Below are 23912 nucleotides of genomic sequence, written 5' to 3'. Positions count from 1 at the left end.
GCTCAGAGACACTTGGATACCTAACTGTGAGTGTTGTGCTGTGCTTTTGTTGCTGGCAAGGGCATTAAGCCCTGCCAGGTTCTGGTAGTGAGGGAACTACCTGTGAAGTTAGTGCCCCGACAGGGCTAGGATTTATATTTATGTTTTCTTTATGTTTCTGACATTGTACAATAAAGACTGGCGCCGACCAGCTTGTACTTGCATCCAGACTGGTGTGCTGCTTCCCTGCTGCTGTGTGTGTGTGTAAGGAAGGAGTCCTCTACCCAGGAGAGGGACCCCCTAACCTAACTGTGTCACAATATATATATATATATATATATAATGTATGTGTGTGTGTGTATATATATTAAATCCATCAAAAATAGAATCACATGCATAAACACCGCACATTACGCACAGTTGCGTTGTTAACATGACGCACATTAGCGAATGCACAATATCCTGCATGCAAACGCTGTTTATTAGCTGCATGCGTGCACATCTGCCCCAAGTCACATAAATCTAACTAGCGTCTTTTCCCAAACCCCTAATACTTACCCAATGCACACCCACATAAAAGGTTCCATAGCTTTAAAGTATAAGATTCAAGTTTTATCCATTTATTACAAATGCTGTGAAATAAAGATTATTTGGTATCTAAGGTTTAGTACATGATAAGCACACAGTGTTTGGTGTTGTACTGATCGACTCTTTCTCAACAGCTTTCCGGTATCATCAGTGAGAAGACCGCAACCTGCATTCTCAACTTATGAACAGTAGAGAGTTAAAACCCTAAAATGTGCTTTGTAAAACTAACAGCTTAGATTTGCATGCAGGGGGAATAGAGGAGACAATAGGCTGTCGGAGGCTGACCTGTGTCCATTTGAATCGACCTGTTAAATGTCCTGTAACAGAAGCACCGTGATGGAGAACCAATGGGATCGCAACAAACCTCTCTATTGTGTTGTCTATTTCTGTATGGGTATAAATATGTGTGTTGTGACCCCCTTCTGGAGTCTTCTTGCTGATTGCCGGAGGTTTCTTGCTGATGCCAGTATCTGGTCCCAGAGCGCGTGCGTATGTATAACTGTACCTTGGGTCTGTATAATTTCTTTGCGCTAAATTGTACTTGGATCATACTTTGTGCTTTGGAAACACATGTTCAAAGTCTGAAGGCATTTATTTACTGTATGACTGCGTACGCAAATAGCGTCAATTTTAGAGGTTTATAGGAAGGAATGTTTAGAGGATTATAGGCAAGCTTTAGAAGGTATAGGTAGGAGCGTATAGAGGTTCAAATTCAGTATCCTTAGTGTGTGTGGTGATCATGGCCTTTCAGGGTCAAAATTCCAAACAAAGTCTGACACACCACTAGGTTTAGCAGTGGACAAAAGTTAGGAATATGCCAAGGTGCTCCCTAGTTTAGCAGCCTAGGTATTTCTGGGTGGTACCCTACCACCTTCACAATAATACGCAGACAAAAATACATTTTAGAAAGGCCTTTGGCGCTACCAGTGTTTTCAAGACCTTAATTAGACATTCAATATATACAATAGGAAGATTTTTACGAACAGCTTTGTCTTTTTGATGAATTCCTCTATCAACAGTGAGATGTCCTTTCAATCCAAATAGATGGAGCTTGCATGGGATTTCACAGAGAAAAGAGAAAATACACATATGGTGTAGTATTTCTTTAAAATTGCTGTTGATTTATTAACAAAAAAAATGAACATGCATCCAAACAATAATTACTCCAAGTAATGGTAATGTGAGGAAATGTATTGTGTGAGGCTCCAAATGAGAAGTAAGCAGGTGAGTATAAAGGTAGGGAGTGTCCAGAATTCCTTTTTCTCCCCTTACTGTCAAATCACCGGAACGTTCAAGAGTGTCCTCATAAGCTGCCCACACACATGGCGATCTGCCAACGATGAGCCAATTGTGTACGATTTCCCTTGAAACTCTCCCCGGCAGCTCTGCACACGATCTCCACACGATTTGGTGTCCAATCTTCTTACGATCTCTCCTGCATCCAGACTTTCACAATGCGTCGTGTCCTAGATTGTCAGATCTGCCCTACTGCACGACAGATCTGACGATGAGATGTGCGACCAGCGGGGACGCGTATCGCGTCGTGAGTTGGGACTCACAATTTACTCTGGATTTGCCCATATTTTACACGATCTGTCGTTCCAATGTGTCGGAATCGGCCAGATCGGGTAAAATATCGCTATGTGTGTGGCCAGGAATACTGTAGCAGAAGGGTATCCAAATCTTTCCAATGCGTTTTGAATCGTCTGATTCTTCCTCAGGGCTAGATATCCTCATCTGCTTAACTGTAATCTATTTAAAGGGTACTTCACCGAGATGTAATTACCTTGTCAGTGCAACTCTCTCTTTAACAGACAATCCAATTTATAATACATTACATTAAAATAACCTCATAAAATATGTTCAAATTCTGCATCATTCCATTAAAAAAATAAAATAAATTTTATGTGTGTGTGTGTATATACACAGTATGTATATGTAGTTCCGGCACTCTTTGACTGAATGGACTTCTGGCGGGTGCCTCCCGTAGTCGGTCAGTGTGTTACTGACCATACACATAAAATTCCGAAGCGGTGGCACTCCCGAATAAAACACACAAACACCTTTTTAACAACATGTTGTATTCGGGAGTGACACTGCTTTGCATGTAGAATATATATATATATATTTACCCTTTTATAGAGATATAAAAAAAACGCTAACAGGATGTTTTTTTACATACAAAAGGGTATTTTAAGTGTTTTTGTATATATTTGAGTTCACTTTAATGTAATGTATTATAAATTGGAATGTCTGTTAAAGAGAGAGTCGCACTGACAAGGTAATTACTGAATCAGGGACATTTATTCTCATCTCCCTCCACTTAAAGTTATTTTGGGCAAAATAGTTTACTCTTGCAAATACAGCCTTACAAACTCCTCTGTTTTCAGGCAGGGTACTGTAGGATCGAGCCCCCCCTGTCATTAATATAGCTGTAGCACCATCTCTCAGTGATGCCCATTACGGTGCGTGGGGTTGTCTCTACCTGCATCTGGGTTTCAGTTGTTTCATCTCTTCTCTGATCAAGCACATTCCTGCCTCCTTCTGTCACTGTTACCATCAGAGAAAGCAGAAAAGCAGCTCCGCAGAGATGTGTAATCCATTCACACCCATAATTCTTTATAGTTTCCACAGCAGTCAATCACAGATTAACTCCTGGACCCCCCAGGCCTGCTCACTTACTATGGGCCTGTCTCTGAGACGGACGTAGTGCTGTTATTTACACAGTTTTGCTACTGCACCGTCACCGCAGCCTGAAAGTGGGCGTCTCGCCGCTCGTACGCTCATCACACTGTCCTGCACAAAGACGTCTGAGATTAGCATTTGCATATTCCTGCAACCGCTGTTGTGAGTTGCTGCATTACTGACCATCTGCAAATCGGGGGCTCTGGCCCTGATTCAGAGCCGGACGCTCTGTCAGAGCGCTCGCTCTGAATCAGGGCCGGTCTTTTTTTTTTTTTTTTTTAGAACGGCCTCCCGGCCTCCTATGATGTCAGTGGGGCCGGCCCCAAATGGTAGACGTTCACATGGGAACGCCTCCGTTTGGGCAGCCACCCCCCCGGCCCGCGCACCAAAGGGGACAAGCTGTCACTCAACATCGACATCATGCCCCCTTTGGTACGAGACCCAGAGCGACGGTTTGCCCGTCGCTATCCTGGTCTCGCGCATGTGCACGACTGAGCCAGCTCCGTCGTGCGCATGCGCTCTGGGCCACCATCGACCCGGTTGCGAGCGCTCAGCGCTTGTGACAGGGTTTGAATCAGGCCCTCTGTGCGCTGCCAGTACTTAGCGTTATACTCACAATAGCCAAATAATTTCTTGCTAAAGAACCTAAGTGGTTTGAGCATATTTTTATTGTGCTCCATAAAGTAACGTTGTTTTCTTGATATGTACTTGTGTTTACAACAAGACTATCAATACGAAACAGGTTATTTTCTATGGAGAGAGATACTGTAAGAGATGGCATGCTGGGGATTTTACCAGCTATGGAAATAACTCGCATGGAAAGCACCAAACTCCTGATGCAGCTATAATATTTCAGCTGGAAAGTACAGTGCTGATTTCTAGTTACATGATAGCTGCATAATGCGTACAGCTCACTGAGTTTTATATCTGTAAACAGTATATGTTGTAAATAAGTAAACGCTGTATATTATACTGTATGTTGTATAACTGATGCAGAGTCACTGCAAATAACCTACTGTATTCCTTGCAGCTGAGTGAGGACCTGATACAAAGCTGGGCGTTATAGCACAGCTGATGCGTCTCTGTATGCAGCGGCTTAGCTAAAATATGCAAAAGCTGCAGGTGCCGTCTTTTAGTAGAAAGAGGCCCATTGCCGGGTTCTGTGATCCCCTCTCTGTGTCCAAGGGCGCAGCATCGGATCAACTGCGCGCTCCATCTGGCATCTGTGTAACCCCTCGGGTTACTCTGGATATCCGGTTAAATAACACAGCCTGTGAATCTGCGCCCAAGGATGCAGCCACTGGCTTCGGTATGCCCAGGAAACGGGGCTGACACCCCAATTTTCTGTGACTCTTACTGACACCGCGCCCAAACACCAGTAGGGTGTCAGTCATGTTCCGGCGTTTGGGGCACTGCGAGCGAAATTGCAGCCCCAGATCTGCACATGTGCAGACCTAACGACATTGGTAATGTGCGTAAACGTCTATTTAGTCTTGGTCTAGTGCGCACTATAAAACACAACTATTACTATCGGCTCCAGCAATTCTGTGTAGCTAGAACTTTCAATTGGAATTTTGTAGTAAAAAAAAGATTGTTTCCGTATGTCTTTATGTGACAATCTATGATGAAGGTCCTTTTAAAGCACAGTGACTGCTGTTGAATTAGACACCAGGCTTTTCTCTGCTCAGATAAAGAGAATACAATAACAATAAGACCTCTGCTTGAGTCAAAGGGGTATATTTACTAAAGTGCGGGTTTATAGAAGTGGAGTTGTTGCCCATAGCAACCAATCAGATTCTACTTATCATTTATCTAGCACCTTCTAGGAGATAATAGCTAGAATCTGATTGCTACGGGCAACACCTCCACTTCTATAAACCCTCACTTTAGTAAATATACCCCAAAAAGTAAATATCCATGTGATTTTAAATTTTGTTGCTATAACAACTTTAGATATTCTGTTTATTTTAGCGTGTATATATATTTATGAAAACCGAGATACTTTTACAAATGTTGATTGGTGATTCATGAGACTATTCATTTAATTAACGTATCCTTTAAATAAAATTTTCTGTAAGCAGTGATGTGCCACCTATGAGGCTTACGTGCGACTTTCTTGGGGCCAGCACGGGATGCATTGTGCGTACACACAATTACTGCACGTTTTGCCTGCACTGACATGACCCTGATCTGCCTCCCTAAGCACAAAGGGTCGTATAGGAAAATACACCCCAATTGGTATGAGAAGAGAGGCTGTCCGGACCGACAGCAGAAGCCGATGGTTAGCAACCATCGTTGTTCACAATTCCATGGAAGTACTTTTTCCAGCAAATTGAGGGCACGATGATTGCCAGACATCGGATGAAGCTTTTCGATGCCCATCTCATGGCTGGCTGTTTTTCAACTGCGGACACCACTTCTAAGGATATGCGTGAAGCTTTGACTGCTTCTGTACATGTGCAAAGTGTACCCATCGAATGGTTGTGATGCGATAGCTAGTACTAGTAACCATTTGATGCCGGGCTTCCAATGTCCAACCCCAAGAGGCTGATATGTCATCAGGCGGTTTAAACAAAATGTGTGGCTTACCACAACTCCGCCAACCTGGCTGGAGCCTCACAGCCAGCACTGGGACTATGGCCGGCAACAAAAAAAATGTTGGCCTGGTACACTAAGGTCCGGGATTGCGGTCGGGCAAACGGAGATGTCGGGTAAGGATTCCCTTCGGGGAATCATGTGTGAGCAGTGCTCAGCCTTGGGTGTCGAGACGCATCAGAGGCCGCTAGGTGTGAGAGTTGTACTCGTAACACAGACTATTCCTCGGTACGGCGGTCGGGGCCTTATTGTCTGTTGCCGGGGATGGGTGGCAGGACGCACTGGTCGGCGTCTTGCCACTTTGTAGTGCAGCGTACCCGGCTATCAATAGATGCATCTTAGGAGAAATTGTCGCTCCCCCGGTCGCTCCTCCCCCCCCCCAGATGCTAACTTCCTGCTAAAGGATTCCAGCATCTGGCATAAATGACCTCCTCGTGCATGAGAAGTGCGCAGTTTAGCATTTGCTCAGCGGCTGCAGCGGAGTTCTCAGAGGTTTGGGTCAGTATCTCTGTATACCTCTCCCTTGGGTTTGGTATATAGCATACTCTATATCCTACCTTCCCCCGCCGGCGGTTGGTTTAGTTGATTGAATACACATTGCGGACGCAGTGGCGAGTCTTTATGCGTTGAATGTGACTGTGTGCCAGCTGCTGACTGTACACTGCCTGTGTTTCACAAACTGTCAGGTATTACTATTCCTTGTCCTTTTCAAGGTAGGGTGCGTCACATTAATTTGTATTGCATTGTTCTTTCAATTATGTCAGTTGATAAAGAACTAAGTGCTTCAGTACTGGTGTTTTTGGAAGTCCTGTGCTACAGGCTTATCAGAACAGGATGTAAATCCGGAAGGGCTCTGTAAAAATTGCAGTAAACAGGTGCCCGGTGGGTCTGTTACTACTGCGAATCCTGTATCAACTACGGAACCTTCTAGGGTGGCTGTCACTCCAGAGGTACTGTCGTTCTTAATAAACAAGGTCACATAGGGGTGAACTCCAGCTATGGGATTCCCACAGTGGGTTCTCCCTATGGGGATACCCCTATGAATGTTGGTTGGCCTGGGGTGGGTGGCCCCAGTCAAGGGGTTTGGTCCTCTCCTCAGGGGCCTAGGAAAAGAGGGCATAAGAGTCGTCGTATGTCTCCTCCAGAGTCAGACCTGGTTGATTCATCAGAAGAGGAGTCTCAGGTTTGTGAGTCAGGCTCAGTGAATGATAATTGCCAATCCCTGGTGGATGTTCCTGCCTTGGTGAGGGCAGTGAGGTCTGTCCTCAATATACAGGAGGAGGAGGTCTTTAGAAGTCAGGCTGTGGCAAAAGATTATTTTCTGCACTCAGGGCATTTAACAAATCTTTTTTCTGTGGCATGGGAGAACCCTTGCAAGTCTTTTTCGTCTATTAAAAAGATTGCTGCAAGGTACCCATTTGCGCCGGGAGCGTATAGCAAATGGGAGGTTTCCCCCACAATAGACGCTCATATTGCTAGAGTGGTTAGGACCGCTACATTGCCTATCCCTAAGGCATCTTCCCTAAAGGACGGTGTGGATAGGAGGTTGGATAATTATCTGAAAACAACTTTTACCTTGTCAGGGGCAATTACCAGACCAGCCACGGCGATAGCCTGGGTGGCTAAAGCAATGGAAGATTGGGCCAAATCTTTGGCTGAAACTATTGTAGACCCAACAAGAGAACAGAGGTTTTTGCTGGGTCAGATACAGGAGGCTTCTGTATTCTTGGGTGAAAAAGTTCACAATGTGGAGCGAAACTAGTCGACGAGAGGGTTACTATCGCTGGAATAGAGGAAGATACCCAAGCCCGTCACTTTGCACCTTTGTCCGGTCTGCAGGGCTCACTTCAATAGCCAAACATACAGCCACGGAGGGATTGACCAGGCGCTAGCAAGTGGCCGCTGCACCCTGGTCTCCCTGAAGTACGGACCTACTACACATCAGTGTGCTGGTACAGGAACGTGGTAATATTCCGGAGCTACAGCCGCAGAGGATTAACAGCCATATACTATTACCATCTGTGGTAACTAAGACTGAAATATCTGCAGAAGGGTAAGGACACTCTGATACAGGCTGTGCAAGCACTTACATTGCACAAATCTCTGGTGGAGAGATATTTATCCACGAAGAACTAAACAAATGACTGTGGATTTTGGACATTCTCTCATATATTCAAGCGTGAAACCTATATATACTAAACATTAGTTTTAGATCAGCGTAACAACTGGGCGCTACAGAGCCAGCTTATGTGTATTACATGTTTTTAGTGTTGTTAGTAAAGTTAAAGCGTTTATGTATTGAATGTAATAAATTGTGAATTTTTTTAAGATAAGCCTTGTCCTTGGTACATTATTCAGACAGGTGCTACCATATTGCAACAAGTGTTTTATTATGTATACATTCCTTACAAGTACGGTTCAATAATTTGTTAGTGTGCTTTTGTGGACCAGATGGTACTGGTAGATGAACTAGCTGCATAAAGGGGGAATTCTTTACTATCCACCTATTACTCTACTGCTCTTTAAGTAAAGCGCAAGGATTCTGGATGCTAAGCTATTAGTATCCAGAAATTATCCCATTTTGCTGTATTCTTGGTTGAAGCAGGCATCGATGCGGTTATAATGGCATCAAGAGTGTCAGCTAACTCAGTGGATCCAGGGTCCAAGAAAGCGTTAGAATCTTTGGTCCAGGATTAGATGAGATTGACATCACTGGCTACACCAAGGTCAGAATTACCGACTACCTCTACGACCAGAAGAGAGTGACCATCTCGGTCGCAAGAGACAAAAACAGTCCTCAGCTAAGAGACAGCAGTCTCAGAGAAAGGGACCGCCCGCCCAGATAGTCCTGGGCAGGAAAGCGTCCAACAGCTAAAACCAGACGGTAAGCCGGCTGGCTGATGGGGCGGGCCTCCCCCTGGAGGATGTCAGGGTTGGAGGCCGACTGTTACAGTTCTCCCGGGCCTGAAATCAGACTACCACGAATGCCTGGGTATGGGAGTTGGTGGTTCGCGGCTATGCCAGATCATTCGGAAGCCGCCCTTCTTGGAGGTTCATGGTTACGGATTTGCCAGGGGACCCAGTCAGAGTTCGGACCTACCAGGATTCGTTGGAGGCCCTTCTGAAAGCAGGGGTGGTCATTCCACTCCCTATGAGGCAACAGGGAATGGGTTACTATTCCACCTTATTTTTAATCCAAAAGCCCAATGAGTTGTACAGACCTATTCTAAATCTGAAAGCTTTCAACAAGTTTGTCAGGACACAAATTTCGCATGGAGACTTTACGGTCAATCATGTTGGCAATGGAACCAGGGGACTTCATGGTTTCACTGGATATTCGGAATGCATACCTGCATGTCCCAATCACAAAACCCCACCAGAGATTTCTCAGGTTTGCAGTAATCCAACGACTTTTTCAATTCCAGGCTCTACCATTTTGGGCTGGCCACAGCTCCAAGGGTATTTACGAAAGTAATGGCGGTCATGATGGCCTGTCTCAGGCGTCAGGAAATCAGAATCCTGCCATACCTGGACGACCTTCTTACTTGCTCAGTCGGAGGACACATTACTGTGTCATCTACGGATGACTGTAGCTTGCCTACAGGAGCACGGGTGGGTGATCAACTGGAAGAAATCCTCTCTATCACCAACCCAGCGGATGATACACCTGGGTCTATTGAGTAACCAGGTAGTGTCTGTCTACCTGGCCATGCAGTTGCTGGGCTCTATAGTAGCCACATTCGACATGGCGACTAATGCGCAGTTCCACTCCAGAGTCCTACAACGGTGGATCTTGGCACAGTGGGATGGTCAGCATTATCAAATCAGATGATTCTGATCATGCCAGAGGTTCGTCTCTCCTTAGCCTGGTGGCTGGAGGTGACTCATCTAAACAGGGGTCGTCCATTGTGAATCCCGGAATGGGTACTCACCATAGACTCAAGTCTCAGAGAGTGGGGAGCAGTCATAGGTCAGCACACTTTCCAGGGAAGGTGGACAGGCCTGGAAAGTCATCTGCCAATAAATGTTAGAGCTCGGGGCAGTGCACAGGGCACTTCTTGAGGCGCAGGACCTTCTTCGGGGCAGGCACGTCCAAATTCAGTCCAACAACGTGACGACAGTTGCCTATATAAACCATCAGGGGGGCACACTAAGGGTCTCATTCAGACCCGCTCGCGAGCGCAGGACGCTCGCAAGCGGGTCGATGGCACCCAAATGCGCATGCGCACGACGGAGGGAGCTCCGTCGTGCGCATGCGCGAGACCCGAATAACGATGGCTTGGCACCAAAGGGGGTGTGCTGTCGATGGTGATTGACAGCACACCCCCTTTGGTGGGCGCGGCTGCCCAGACGGAGGCATTCCCATGGGAACGTCTACTGTCTGGGTCCGGCCCCACTGACATCACTAGTGAATAAATCACTAGTGATGTCAGTGGGAGTGATTTTGGCTCTGATAGAGCCAAAATCACTCCAGGGCTTGCGGCAACGAGACCCTACCACAGGGTCTCGTCGCAATCCCGATGGTCTTGACCATCGCGACCATCATCATGGACGCTCGCATAAGCTGTGGGTGATAACCCACAGCTATGCGAGCATCCAAGAGACCGCTCCAAGTTTAGGTAGGAGGGCCCTGATTCAGAGCTAGCGCTCTGGTCAGAGCGTCCGGCTCTGAATCAGGCCCTAAGCCCAGCAGCAATGAGAGAGGTGGCAGGGATTCTGCGGTGGGCAGACAACCATCTTCCAGGGATAACAGCTGTGTTCATCCCAGGAGTGCGCAATTGGGAAGCAGACTTCCTAAGTCACCAGGATATACATGCCAAAGAATGGGCTCTTTATCCGGAGCTGTTTCAAACCCTGGTGGACAAATGGGATCTACCAGAAGTAGAACTGATGGAATCATGTCACAATTATAAGGTCCCTAGGTACAGGTCCAGGACAAGAGACCCCTCAGCAGCCTTTGTGGACGCTCTATCAGTAAGATGGGACTTCAAACTGGCATATCTGTTTCCTCCGATCTCCCTCCTCGCCAGGGTGGTCAGGAAGTTCAAACAAGAAGGTGGCAGGGTGGTGTTAATAGCTCCTGCCTGGCCCAGGAGGCATTGGTTTGCAGACCTGAACCGTCTATCAGTAGACAGTCCATTTTCACTGCCTCTGCGACAAGACTTAATCCAGGGCCCATGTCGTTACCAGGATTTACCCTGACTGGCTTTGAACGGCTTGGCTCTTGAGTCTTCCGTGTTAAAAGCCAGGGGGTTTTCTTAGTCAGTGATGCAGACAATGCTCAGGGCACGGAAGCCGGTGCATATATCACAGGGTTTGGCGGTAATTTTTTCCTGTGGTGTCATAACAGGAAATACGACCCTAAAATATTTAAGGTGGTTAGAGTGCTAAGTTTTCTCCAAGCCAGACTGGACTTGGGTTTCCGCCTGACCACCTTGAGAGTTTAGGTGTCAGCTTTGACGGTGTGTTTTCAGTGCAAAATTGCTTCTCTGCCGGATGTCAGAACATTCATGGAGGGGGTACTGCGACTGCAACCTCCTTTTCTCCCACCGCTAGCACCATGGGATTTGGCTCTGGTTCTCAGGGCGCTTCAGACACATCCCTTTTAACCTTTGGATAAAGTGGAGTTGAGATGGCTGACAGCAAACACTTTCTCCTGGCCATCTCGTCAGCTCGTAGGGTGTCTGATCTGGCAGCTTTGTCATGTCGCTCCCCATACTTGGGGTTTCATCCGAATAGAGCTGTCCTCCATACCAAGTCGGGTTATCTCCCAAAGGTGGTTTTCCATTTCCATATTAATGAGGAAATTGTAGTTCCGGTCTTCCAGACTTCAGGTCTGTAGGACCGTCATTGGTGGTAAGACAGGGCGCCTCTGCTGAACAACTGTGCAAGGTGGCCACCTGGTCTTCTGTGAGTAAGTTTACAAAGTTCTATACCTTTGATACGTGCGCCTCCCAGGATGCTTCCTTTGGGCGGCGGATTCTCCTAAGGACTGCTTTAGAACGTCCCAAGGTAATTCCTGTGGACCCTATCGAACCTGAAGAAGAAATACAGAATTATGGTATGAACATACCTGTTGATGATTATTTTTCTTTGAGGTCCACAGGGTACCCTCCCTGACGTACCTGGCCTCAGAGGGACCCTATTCTTAAGACTATATATCATAAGATTCCCTCTTCGTATGAAGAGTGTTTCTGATTAAATGTTTCTTCCTTCTCCATTCTCTGTCTCCTTGCCGCAAGGCTTAGTCACGAACTGAATGGCTGGGGGCGGGGGATATAGAGAGGAGGACCAGTGCATGCTGGGAGCTCCAAAGCTTTGCTGTTTGTTGCAATGGACGTCATCCAACTATATATCCCAAGGTAATTCCTGTGGACTCTATGGACCTCGAAGAAAAATAAATATCAACAGGTATGTTCATACCATAATTCTGTATTTTATTTACAGTGCATCCGGAAAGTATTCACAGCGCTTCACTTTTTCCACATTTTATGTTACAGCCTTATTCCAAAATGGAATAAATTCCTTGTTCTCAAAATTCTACACACAGTACCCCATAATGACAATGTGTAAAGTTTAATAAAATAAAAAAACAAGAAATCACATGTACATAAGTATTCACAGCCTTTGCTCAATACTTTGTTGATGCACCTTTTGACAGCTATTAGAGCCTTAAGTCTTTTTGAATGTGATGCCACAAGCTTGGCACACCTATCTTTGGGCAGTTTCACCCATTGCTCTTTGCAGCACCTCTCAAGCTCCATCAGGTTGGATGGGAAGCGTCAGTGCACAGCCATTTTCAGATCTCTCCAGAGATGTTCAATTGGATTCAAGTCTGGGCTCTGGCTGGGCCACTCAAGGACATTCACAGAGTTGTCCTGAAGCCACTCCTTTGATATCTTGGCTGTGTGCTTAGGGTCGCTGTCCTGCTGAAAGATGAACCATCTCCCCAGTCTGAGGTCAAGAGCGCTCTGGAGCAGGTTTTCATCCAGGATGTCTCTGTACATTGCTGCATTCATCTTTCCCTCTATCCTGACTAGTCTCCCAGTTCCTGCCGCTGAAAAACATCCCCACAGCATGATGCTGCCACCACCATGCTTCACTGTAGTGATGGTATTGGCCTGGTAATGAGCGGTGCCTGGCATTCAAGAGTTCAATCTTTGTCTCATCAGACCAGAGAATTTAGTTTCTCATGGTATGAGAGTCCTTCAGGTGCATTTTGGCAAACTCCAGGCGGGCTGCCATGTGCTTTTTACCAAGGAGTGGCTTCCGTCTGGCCACTATACCATACAGGCCTAATTGGTGGATTGCTGCGTAGATGGTTGTCCTTCTGGAAGGTTCTCTCTCCACAGAGGAATGCTGTAGCTCTGACAGAGTGACCATCGGGTTCTTGGTCACCTCCCTGACTAGGGCCCTTCTCCAACGATTGCTCAGTTTAGATGGCCGGCCAACTCTAGGAAGAGTCCTGGTGGTTCCAAACTTCTTCCATTTATGGATGATGGAGGCCACTGTGCTCATTGGGACCTTCAAAGTAGCAGATATTTTTCTGTACCCTTCCCCAGATTTGTGCTTTGAGACAATCCTGTCTCGGAGGTCTACAGACAATTCCTTGGACTTCATGCTTGGCTTGTGCTCTGACATGCACTGTCAAGTGTTGGACCTTTATATAGACAGGTGTATGCTTTTCAAAATCATGTCCAATCAACTGAATTTACCACAGGTGAACTCCAATAAAGCTGTAGGAACATCTCAAGGATGATCAGTGGACACAGGATGCACCTAAGCTCAATTTTGAGCTTCATGGCAAAGGCTGTGAATACTTATGTACATGTGATTTCTTAGTTTTTGTTTAAATTAAATTTGCAAAAAATAAAAAATAAAAATTTTTACACGTTGTCATTATGGGGTATTGTGTGTAGAGTTTTGAGGACAAAAATGAATTTATTCCGTGTTGGAATAAGGCTGTAACATAACAAAACGTGGAAAAGGTGAAGTGCTGTGAATACTTTCTGGATGCACTGTATAGGGTGCTACAAGTGTTCAGCAGCAACGTACAGAGGGCAAAACAGTAAAGTACAAATACTGTAGCTCTACAAATCTCGACACAGCCGCGGACGCAATGTGTGCAATTGAAATGTACAGCATCAGCTGAATCCTGTAGCTGTCAGTGTGGGTGCAAATGACGGGACTAGTTGTCTGGAAATAGATGTTTGCAGTCTCGGGGCAGAGAGCCCAAGGAGGATGTTTGGCAGGGGTGCAAGAGAAGTCTGTGATGAGAACAGGAGGGAGGAAGGCTCTGCTCATGATGCTTACAGTCTTAAGCTACATACACACTAGACGATATTTTAAACAATATTGACAATAACGTTGACAATTTTTTGTTTTATTGTCCAGTGTGTACGCACTATATCGTTAACAATGTGCGCTCAGTTGTCGGAGAGGGAGCAGGTGAAATTGTTGTAGACAAGTCGCTGCAGTATTTTGGAGGCAAAAGGGAGAAAAGAAATGGGGCAGTAATTGGATAGTGAGGAGGGGTCAAGGTTGTTCTTTATTTTAGGTGAGACGTGAGCGAGTTTGAAGGATGAGAGGAAGACGCCAGTGGAAAGGAATAGATTGAAGAGGTGAGCAAGGTGGGAGCAGGTAGTGAGAGAGAAGGAACTAAGCAGGTGAGAGAGGATAGGATCCAGGGGACAGGTAGAGGGGGAGAAGATAAAATAAGGGACTGGACCTACACTTCCTGTCAGCACTGGGGATCTGTGCTCTCTCATTAGCTGTTCTAGTCTAGGTGACAAAGCAGAAGCTCGGGCTACACCTTTAGTACTGTACTTCCTTCTCCTTTAAAGACCAACACCCCGGGCATTTACCCCCAATTTACCTGCAGATACTAATAAAGAACATCCTCTAATTGCTTACCATTGCATGTATATATGGGAATTATCATTATCATTATCAGCTGCTATGACTTACATATAATAGACACTTTTTTTTCCAATTGGAAAAAAAATATGTATTTCATATACTGTATGTAGTATTATGTTACTATGAACTGCATTTATTTCTGAAGCCTCTATTATATATTTTACTATGATGGTTACCAGCTACTGTGGTGTATGAGTGTGCATATGTATGTGTGTGATAGATAGATAGATAGATAGATAGATAGATAGATAGATAGAGATATCTATATCTATCTATCTCTCACTTTACATTACACCTTGGTAGCTGGTAACCTTCATCATACACATAGTGATATATATATATATATATATATATAATATATGTGGAAAAGAGAATTGGCACTCACCATTCAGTATGAAAAGTATTTAATAACTCAGATATTGCATGAGGAAGTCGACGTTTTGGTCCTTCCAGGACCTTTGTCAAGACAGAGACAGTCGCCATAAAGCTACCTCAAACAGGACACACTTTGTGGCTTTGTGGCGACTGTCTCTGTCTTGACAAAGGTCCTGGAAGGACGTCGACTTCCTCATGCAATATCTGTGAGTTATTAAATACTTTTCATACTGAATGGTGAGTGCCTATTCTCTTTTCCATATACTGTGGACTTTGCCGTCTCTAATGGAGCACCCCGCACTGTGAACTTTATGCTATGAGTGCAGCTCTTTGGATTGATTATTTATATATATATAGTTGGCCAACAATATTCTTGGAATAACTCTATCAATTTTATATTCCACAGATACCTGTGAACATTTCTAATTATATCTAATCCCCCTGTTGTATCTCATAATAATTACTCTGCTCTCCACTCCTCCTAATGTGAGCGGTTCAGCGCTTTTCAACGTCACGCCTGCGACACTCCCATAAGACGTAACAACTCAGTGCATCTTTTTAGCTACCCTGGTAATGCCCCTTACATTGCTCATACTGTGCGTCCAAAAGCTGTACTGTGACTCTGGGCCTGATTCAGAGCCGGATGCTATTTGCGGACGCTCGCTCAGAGAAAGGGGCCGGCTATTTAAATCAAGTGCTCGCTCTTTGCAGTCTGTTGACGCCTCTATGTCTGAACGAGCGAACAAAACATGTGGCCGCTATTTTGAAAAAACGCCCCCTGGCCGCTCGCATCATACATCATCTCCGCTATTTATTTGATTAATCGAGTACATTGAAAGGCGTATGAACTGCTCACTATTCTTGTGGTAGCATTTTCCTACCGCAATCATGCGAGCAGTTCTGGCTAAAAGACAACCAAGTGACGTGGTCGATGACGCTGCTTTGTTAATTATGCACACCCATTAAATGCCCGTTTTGACCGTTTGGCACGCCTGCGTTCGGATCTCCACTCCCTGTTTTCAAGCACCTTCACCTGTTACCACCCACAAACGCCTCATCCTGTCACTCAAATTAGCAGGCATTCGCTATTTTGTGAGCACACGAATTTCGACCGCACTGACTGGTTCGCGCATGCATATTACAACCCATGCGCAGATGTGCGAACATCGCTCGGAACGAACGAGCGGCCGCTTACGAGCGGCTCTGAATCAGGCCCTCTGTACGTACTGTGTTAAATCAGGATGTGCAGAAGAGAGAATATTGCCCGTTTGCATGATTATAAGAATACCCTGCAGGCCCCGAGTGTGCATAATGGATATTGAGATCTGAGGGTGTCACGTTTCTGTTGAATATTTTTCATGTTCCAATTTGCATATTACTGTACTTTGCATCTTTCATTACTAGACCTTGACACAATCCTGCTGTTTCAGTTGGATCTAAATATTCAATAGCAGTGCTGTACTTAGGATCTTAATAAGAAATTATATATGAGAGGCTGTGTTAGTCTTTTCAAGTAAATAAATAAAGTGCAGGATCTGTGTATTTGCAGTAGCAAAGTGCAAATAGACACGTGTATATACCAAAAAATAAAAATGTACAAATAATGTATAAATGTTCAGTGTCATTTATGAAATTTCATGTATGTTCAAAGTATATATGCTTAAAAGAGTTTGTATAAAAATAAATTTATTTTAACACAACACTAAAATACTAAAAACCCAAAGTCTCACAACAGGATGGGCATTAATATTTCATATATAAAAAAACAGACAATTACAATAGTTTTAAAACACAAATAGCGATTTAAAATAGAAATAAAAAGTATCAGCTTATTTGAGATATAAAGAGCAGGTTTCTAAAGTTCATGCAGCAAGAATCAAGAGCTCCCAACGCGTTTCGTCCAGCAGGGACTTCATCAAGGGGATGTTGCTCTAGTGGGGTGTCTATCCTTTATGCTCCTTAGGGGTTTGGGATAATTAGCCATTCACTTCCGGTTGAGTTGTAAAATATATTAGTATAGACATTATGAACTCTATATGATAAAAATATATAATTCCGAGTTACAAAGATGTTAAATAATTCATTTGCGTATGTGGCTGGGATTCCTTCAGCCCTCAGACGACCTCCGGCACTTCCGCCCACACTCCTGGTGGCCTACGTCATCACCAGCCCCCGGGACCACGCTGCATCACTCGGTCTCCGCGTCAGAACAATGCGCCTTTAGGGGGGTGTTGTTCTCCATGTTCCTGGTGTTCTCTGCACTTCCCCCCAGACTTCTAACAGACCACGCCGACATCCGCCTCCGGAAAGGGGCTACCTCACTCGATATCCATGTTGCCCAACTTCTGTTCACTGTGCGCACCATAGCGCTTCGTCATATCCGCCAGGCTCCCCGTGCTGTATGTATGTGCATGTGTGTGTGTATGTATATGTATGTATATAGGTGAGCGGGTTCGGTTCTACTCGGTTCCATTCGGATTTAAAAAACGAATCTTATTGGGTATCAGCTGTCATGAGTTTTGGATAGCCAATAAGATTCGGTTTTTAAATCCGAACGGAACCGAGTAGAACCGAACCCGCTCACCCCTAAATATATATATATAATATATATATATATACACACACTAATCCATTGGGTGCTCTCCGATCGGTCAGCACAGCAGATGGCTGGACATGTTAGGAGTGTGAAGGTGTCTCCATGATGTCGCATCACGCTCCTACGGCAGGCGCGAAGAGGAGCCTGAGGGCTTTGCGTGTCCCTCCCTTGTTTGTTTTACTGTCCACTCCTCATCGGCTGCTGCCTCCTGCCCAAAGAAACAGAGCGACTGAGGCTGTTTACTGAAAGGTAGGAATAGTTTTGGGTGGGATTTTGTAAGTGATGCAGAGATTTTGGGGGGGTCGTTGATAGTGGTGCAGGGAGTAGTGAATGGGGGTTGTTAGTGGTGCAGAGGGTAATGGAGGGATGTATGTTAGTGATGCTTAAAGTAGTGAAGGGGGTTGGTTAGTGGTGCTGGGAGTAGTGGGGGGTTGGTTAGTGATTCTGGGAGGATTGGTTAGTGATGCGGCGGCTCCTGATTGGTTCATAGACAGCGTCAGATTTGAAATGGCTGCGCAGCGCCGCTGTCTCTGCATGGATGTCTGCCAGGCAAGGCACCAAAATATCTATCCCTCTCTGTCTCTGCCTATATCTCTCTCTCTCTGCCTCTGTCTCTGCCTATATCTCTCTCTCTCTGCCTCTCTCTCTCTCTCGCTCTCTCTCTCTCTCTCGCACTTCCCCCCCGCCTCTGGGGGTCATTCAGACCCGGTCGCAAGCGCTGGGCGCTCGCAACTGGGTCGATGTTACCCCACTGGGCATGCGCACGACGGAGCTGGCTCCGTCGTGCGCATGCGCGAGACCCGGCTAGTGACAGCTTGCCCCATTTGGTGGGTGGGCCGGGGGCATGGCCGGCCAAACGGAGGCTTTCCCGATCTGATGATCAGAGCAGGAAGCTCCCTGGGGCTTGCGAGTGCCGAGACCCAACCTTAGGGTCTCGTCACAAGCCCCGATGGTCGCTATGGTCTTAACCATCGCGACCATCACCCTGGTCGGTCGCTAGAGCTGTGGGTGGTAACCCACAGCCTAGCGATCGACCAGAAGGCGGCACTTAAAAAGTAAGTGGCCGCCCTCATTCAGAGCGATCGCTTGCAGCAAGCGATCGACTCTGAATGAGGTCCTCCCTCCCTCTCTGTCTCCCTCTCTCTCTGTCTCCCTCTCTCTCTGTCTCCCTCTCTCTCTGTGTCCCTCTCTCTCTGTGTCCCTCCCTCTCTGTGTCCCTGTCTGTCTGTCTGTCTCTCTCTCCCTCTCTCTCTCTCTCTCTCTCCCTCTCTCTCGGTCTCCCTCTCTCTCTGTGTCCCTCTCTCTCTGTGTCCCTCCCTCTCTGTGTCCCTCTCTGTCTGTGTCCCTGTCTGTCTCTCTCTCTCTCTCTCTGTCTCCCTCTCTCTCTGTGTCTCTCTCTGTCTCCCTCTCTCTCTGTCTCCCTCCCTCTCTGCGTCCCTCCCTCTCTGTGTCCCTGTCTGTCTGTGTCCCTGTCTGTCTCTCTCTCTCTGTCTCTGTCTCTCTGTGTCTGTCTGTCTCTCTCTCTCTGTCTCCCTCTCTCTCTGTCTCCCTCTCTCTCTGTGTCTGTCTGTGTCCCTGTCTGTCTGTCTCTCTCTCTGTCTCTGTTTGTCTCTGTCTCTCTGTGTCTCTGTCTCTCTGTGTGTGTGTGTGTGTGTGTGTGTATATGTGTAAATATATATGTGTGTGTGTGTGTTGGGATTATCTGCTAGCCAGATTGGCTAGGGCCGGCTCTGTGTTTATATTATACACATTGTGATGTTCACTTAAGTTGGGCATCCACTATGCAATTTTCTGTCAGATATCTGTCCAATCTGGCTGGTTGGAATGAAAACCTGGTAATGTATGGGAGCAAATGACAGTCCACCATATGGTTTTAAACACTGAAAAAAGGACAAAAAAAATTGTTCAAATTGGTTACATTTGTGTGTTTTATCCAATTTGGCTTCTTTCCAGTGTTTGAGCAAATGGACGACTGTCATGTGCTCCCATACATTACCAGGTTTTCATTGCAACCAGCCAGATTGGACAGATATCTGACAGATTGTATAGTGGATGCCCAGCTTTAGAGTACATACATATACAGAAGAATTTTTGGTCCAGTTGAAGAAAAATAAATTGCGCTATGGGAGTGCCGCAAGTGTGTCGCCATATGCAGACGGATAATCTGAACCTGCCATAGGGCTGGTGCAAGTTTTAATGGTGCGTCCGCTAGCGGCATCTAAAGACGCACCAAACGTATTTAAGTGTCAAAGTGGTCATCTCAGCCCTTGCACATGCTGGCGCGCAGATGTACACCAGGGAGAGGCTTGTACCGGCATTTGCATAAAGTCGCAGACGCAAGACCAGCAAAATATGCAGCCCAGGACACTGCAGCGTCTCACTCAGAATCTGCCCCTAGATGTGCACTACTCCCAGGGCGTGCGGACTGATGGTGCAGAAGACGTCATTCATAGCGTACAATGGATGTGCAGCACAAACACCCAGAAGTCTCTCTAGGGGGCACTTACAGGAAACAGAGGGTGGTCAGATAAGCTTTGTAAAAAAACGGAAATGTAAGATAATTGGTTTTAATTCTGAGAAGAGCCTGATGCACCAGCGCCTGTTACAGATTGTACAAACATTTGCTGTAAAGTGAAAATATATTTGTAGGTTCTTTTCTGACCGAGTGGGCGACAGTCTAATAAAAATAAGATGAAACAAAGAAGAAAGAAAAGACCCGTTTTAAACCTCCACATCCTCTCATATCCCTTATAGGTTTCTCCAACCAGAGGCAATTACACACATTATTTATCAAAGTACTGTAAATGAGAGAAACAGCGGAGCACATCTAAGATTAGTGTTATAGGGGTGCACTAATTGCCTGAAAATAATCATGGAAAACTGTATGCATGTATGTGTATGTGTATATATATATATATATATATATAATTAGTGTGTGTTGAGCCTCCCATATGCAAATATTCCGAAATACAGAATTTTTTAGCATGACTCAGATAATTAAATTTTTGATGGTTCAATGTACACAAACTTTGTCAAAGGCACAAACTGTTAAAAATATTGTATAAAATTGCCTTCAGACTGTGTGTATAAGGTGTATATGAAACATAAAATAATTTCATGTATATACACAAACTTTGTTTGAGCCACAAAATTATTGAAAATATTGTATAAAATGACCTGCAGGCTGTGTGTATAATGTGTATATAACACATAAATGCATTCTGTGTGTATATTTGGGTCCTACTCCCAAGATATTTCATTATGGTATGCAATTATTCCAAAATATGGAATAGTGTGTATGTATGTATATGTATATATATATATATATATATATATATATATATATATATATATAATGCAGCACGGATGGTTTAATGGTTAGCATTACTGCCTCACAGCACTGAGGTCATTGGTTCGATTCCCACCACGGCCCTAACAATGTGGAGTTTGTATATTCTCCCTGTGCTTGCGTGGGTTTCCTCCCACACTCCAAAAATATACTGGTAGGTTAATTGGCTCCCAACAAAAATTAACCCTAATGTGTGTGCATGTGGTAGGGAACATAGATTGTAAGCTCCATTGGGGCAGGGACTCATGTGAATGGACAAATATTTTCTGTAAAGCGCTGCGGAATATGTGTGCACTATATAAATAACTGGTAATAAATAAATATATAATATTCAGGGAGGGTCGGCACTCACTTTAAGCAACAAGCAGTATAGCCCGGGGTGACCATTCAATGGTACATTGGAAGTACCAATAAATATTCCAGTCATTTAAAGAATGCACTCGCCAGGACTTCTCATTCCAGAATTGTGAAAAAACCTACTTTAATGATCACATAGTTCAAAGGTCACAAATTGCGTTTTTGTGGCAGAAACGTCGGTCTTCCTCAGGACACCACCAGTGAGACACAGGACCTACAGTAGATCCTGTGTCTCACTGGTGGTTTCCTGAGGAAGACCGTGTTTGTGTGGTCGAAACGTCGATTTTTAATATATATCCCAAGTGCCAAACAGTGAATTAATATTAAATAACATGTGAAAATTTGCGAATACAATTGGAAAAGCAACTTATCTTTAATAGAAAATCTTCAGCCATCTGACCAGCCATAATTCATACATAAAGAAACAAAAGATAGGCAAAACATCGTGTGTAACGTTTTAGCACTGCATCAAACAATAATGACTGCGTGATCTAGGAGTTCGTGGAACTACAGAGAGTCCCCTATGTTCATATAATACTCCAGTGACTTTAAGCATACAACACTGTTTATTTACACAAAAATGTCCACAAATAAGTGCAGGTATACCTGACCCAAGGGGTAACTTAACAGTAATAAATGATTAAGTAAATTCAGGAACAGAGCATTTAATACTGAGATAACATTAGGACAAGCACAATCTTTGTGAAATAAACCCACAAGTGGTCATCCTGCCCCTTTACTCTCCCAGTGTATCAGAGGTAACAAATATATGGTCAGTACACCTTTTCGGGGGGAGAAGTAACTTAATATAATGTATAATGCTGGGAGAAATAGTCCGGCAGCTCTATATATAGGAGCAGGAGTCTCCGATGTCTCCTCACCCAGGTCTACAGCAAAGTGATAAATGATGAAAGTTCTGCTGATTATACAGTTTACACTCACCTGCAACCATGAGAGCCAGGAACGGTAATACAGAGATCAGTGCTACAGCCGTTACCATGATGTCTGGGCACAAAGGAAGGGAAGCCTGCTTCTGAAGTCACTAACTGACACCTCCCTTTTTGGAGGGAGGTGTGTGTGTGTATATGTATGTATGTGTGTGTGTATACATACATACATACATATTATAGTGTGTGTATATGAGAGGAAGAGGGAAGTGAAGGTAAGCATAGATACACAGATACAAGGTGAGAGAAAAAAGGCTGAAGTTTTCTTATTCACTTCTTATTCAAGCTCCAGCTTCCTATTCAGAAAATGATATATTAAAACATTTAAATAAAGTTAGATCACTAAACTAACAAAGAATTGTCCCTTACACCGTTCTCAATTGTTATTTTCCTGGCACAATATGGATTTGGGCATGAATAGGGCAGTAAAGCGGGCACAGGCACCAGATTTCTTCATTTTGAATAAGTACCTGTAGTTTTACACGGGTTAAATAGCCTTGGTCAATAATTTTGACAATTGGGGTCTTTCCCTAAATTAGTAAAATCCCCACACTTCTGAGCATGGTCTGGTATTGGAATACAGGAATTCAAATCTGTTTTGGGGTTCACCTTTTATTTCGATTACCAGCACTAGGCTGGTTATAGGGAGGAAGGGGGTAACACTATAGCAGGGAGACACACTTAGCGTAGTGTCCTCCTGCCATCACATTATCCAGCACTAGGCTGGTTATAGGGAGGAAGGGGGAAACACTATAGCAGGGAGACACACTTAGCGTGGTGTCCTCCTGCCATCACATTAACCAGCCCCAAACTATTCAGAACATTTCTGTAATCTCTCGGAAAGCTGGTACACCGGCAGTGGCGTAATAAGGAGGGGTGCATGTGGGGCACCTTGCCCTGGGCGCCATCTGACAGGCCTGGCAGAAGGGGGAGCTGACGTGACGGCCAGGGCAAAGTCCAGTGCTCAGTGGCATAACTAGGGCAGGGCCGCCGCGCCGGCGGCGGCCACGGTGCTGGCCCACCCTAGTAAGGCAGTGCTGACCAGTGAGTGCGGTCAGCACTACACATTTACTCAGGACTGGCGCAAGGCTTCCCTGCACCCAGCGCCATCCTGTGCTGCACAGCCGCTCCCCTTCCCTCCCCCTGAGCGCTTACCCAATAGCGCCAGGTGAAGGGTGGGAGGCTGACTCAGGCTAGCCAGTAGAGCTGAAAGTGAATTTACACACACACATCGCCGTCAGCATGGCAGCGATGTTAGTGTTTCAGCAGCCAATGAGAGTCAGACACTCTCATTGACTGCTGCTGTGCCCACTGCCGGGCTGGAGCTCACTCAGGAGTTCCGTCTCCTGCAGTGGTTTATGGGAGAGACGTCTCTCCCATAATGCAGAGCGCACCAGCCCGGGAGGACTGCAGTGGTGTGAACAGCGGTGGGAGCAGGAGCCAGAGCAGGGATTCAGGTAAGTGGTAATTTTTTAAAAATGTTTTTTTACTGGTGTGTTTGCCTATTGGGGGCACTGCATAG

The 23912-nt window shown here is 45.3% G+C and overlaps 1 protein-coding gene across 1 annotated transcript in view; it reads right to left on the bottom strand.

Moving 5' to 3' along the window:
• LOC148522294 (SLAM family member 5-like) overlaps positions 1 to 22436 on the bottom strand; it is a 56480-nt gene extending 34044 nt beyond the window's left edge. Inside the window, exon 1 of the mRNA XM_088474203.1 lies at positions 22386 to 22436. Coding sequence (XP_088330329.1) covers positions 22386 to 22395 — 10 coding nt within the window. The 5' untranslated portion in view covers positions 22396 to 22436. The remainder of the gene's footprint in view (positions 1 to 22385) is intronic.
• Positions 22437 to 23912: the final 1476 nt, after the last annotated feature.

This window comes from Taudactylus pleione, unplaced genomic scaffold, assembly GCF_031769625.1.
Source record: "Taudactylus pleione unplaced genomic scaffold, aTauple2 ptg000148l, whole genome shotgun sequence".
Classification (NCBI taxonomy): domain Eukaryota; kingdom Metazoa; phylum Chordata; class Amphibia; order Anura; family Myobatrachidae; genus Taudactylus; species Taudactylus pleione.
The sequence above is the reverse complement of the archived record's forward strand: the minus strand, read 5'-3'. Positions and strand labels throughout refer to the sequence as shown.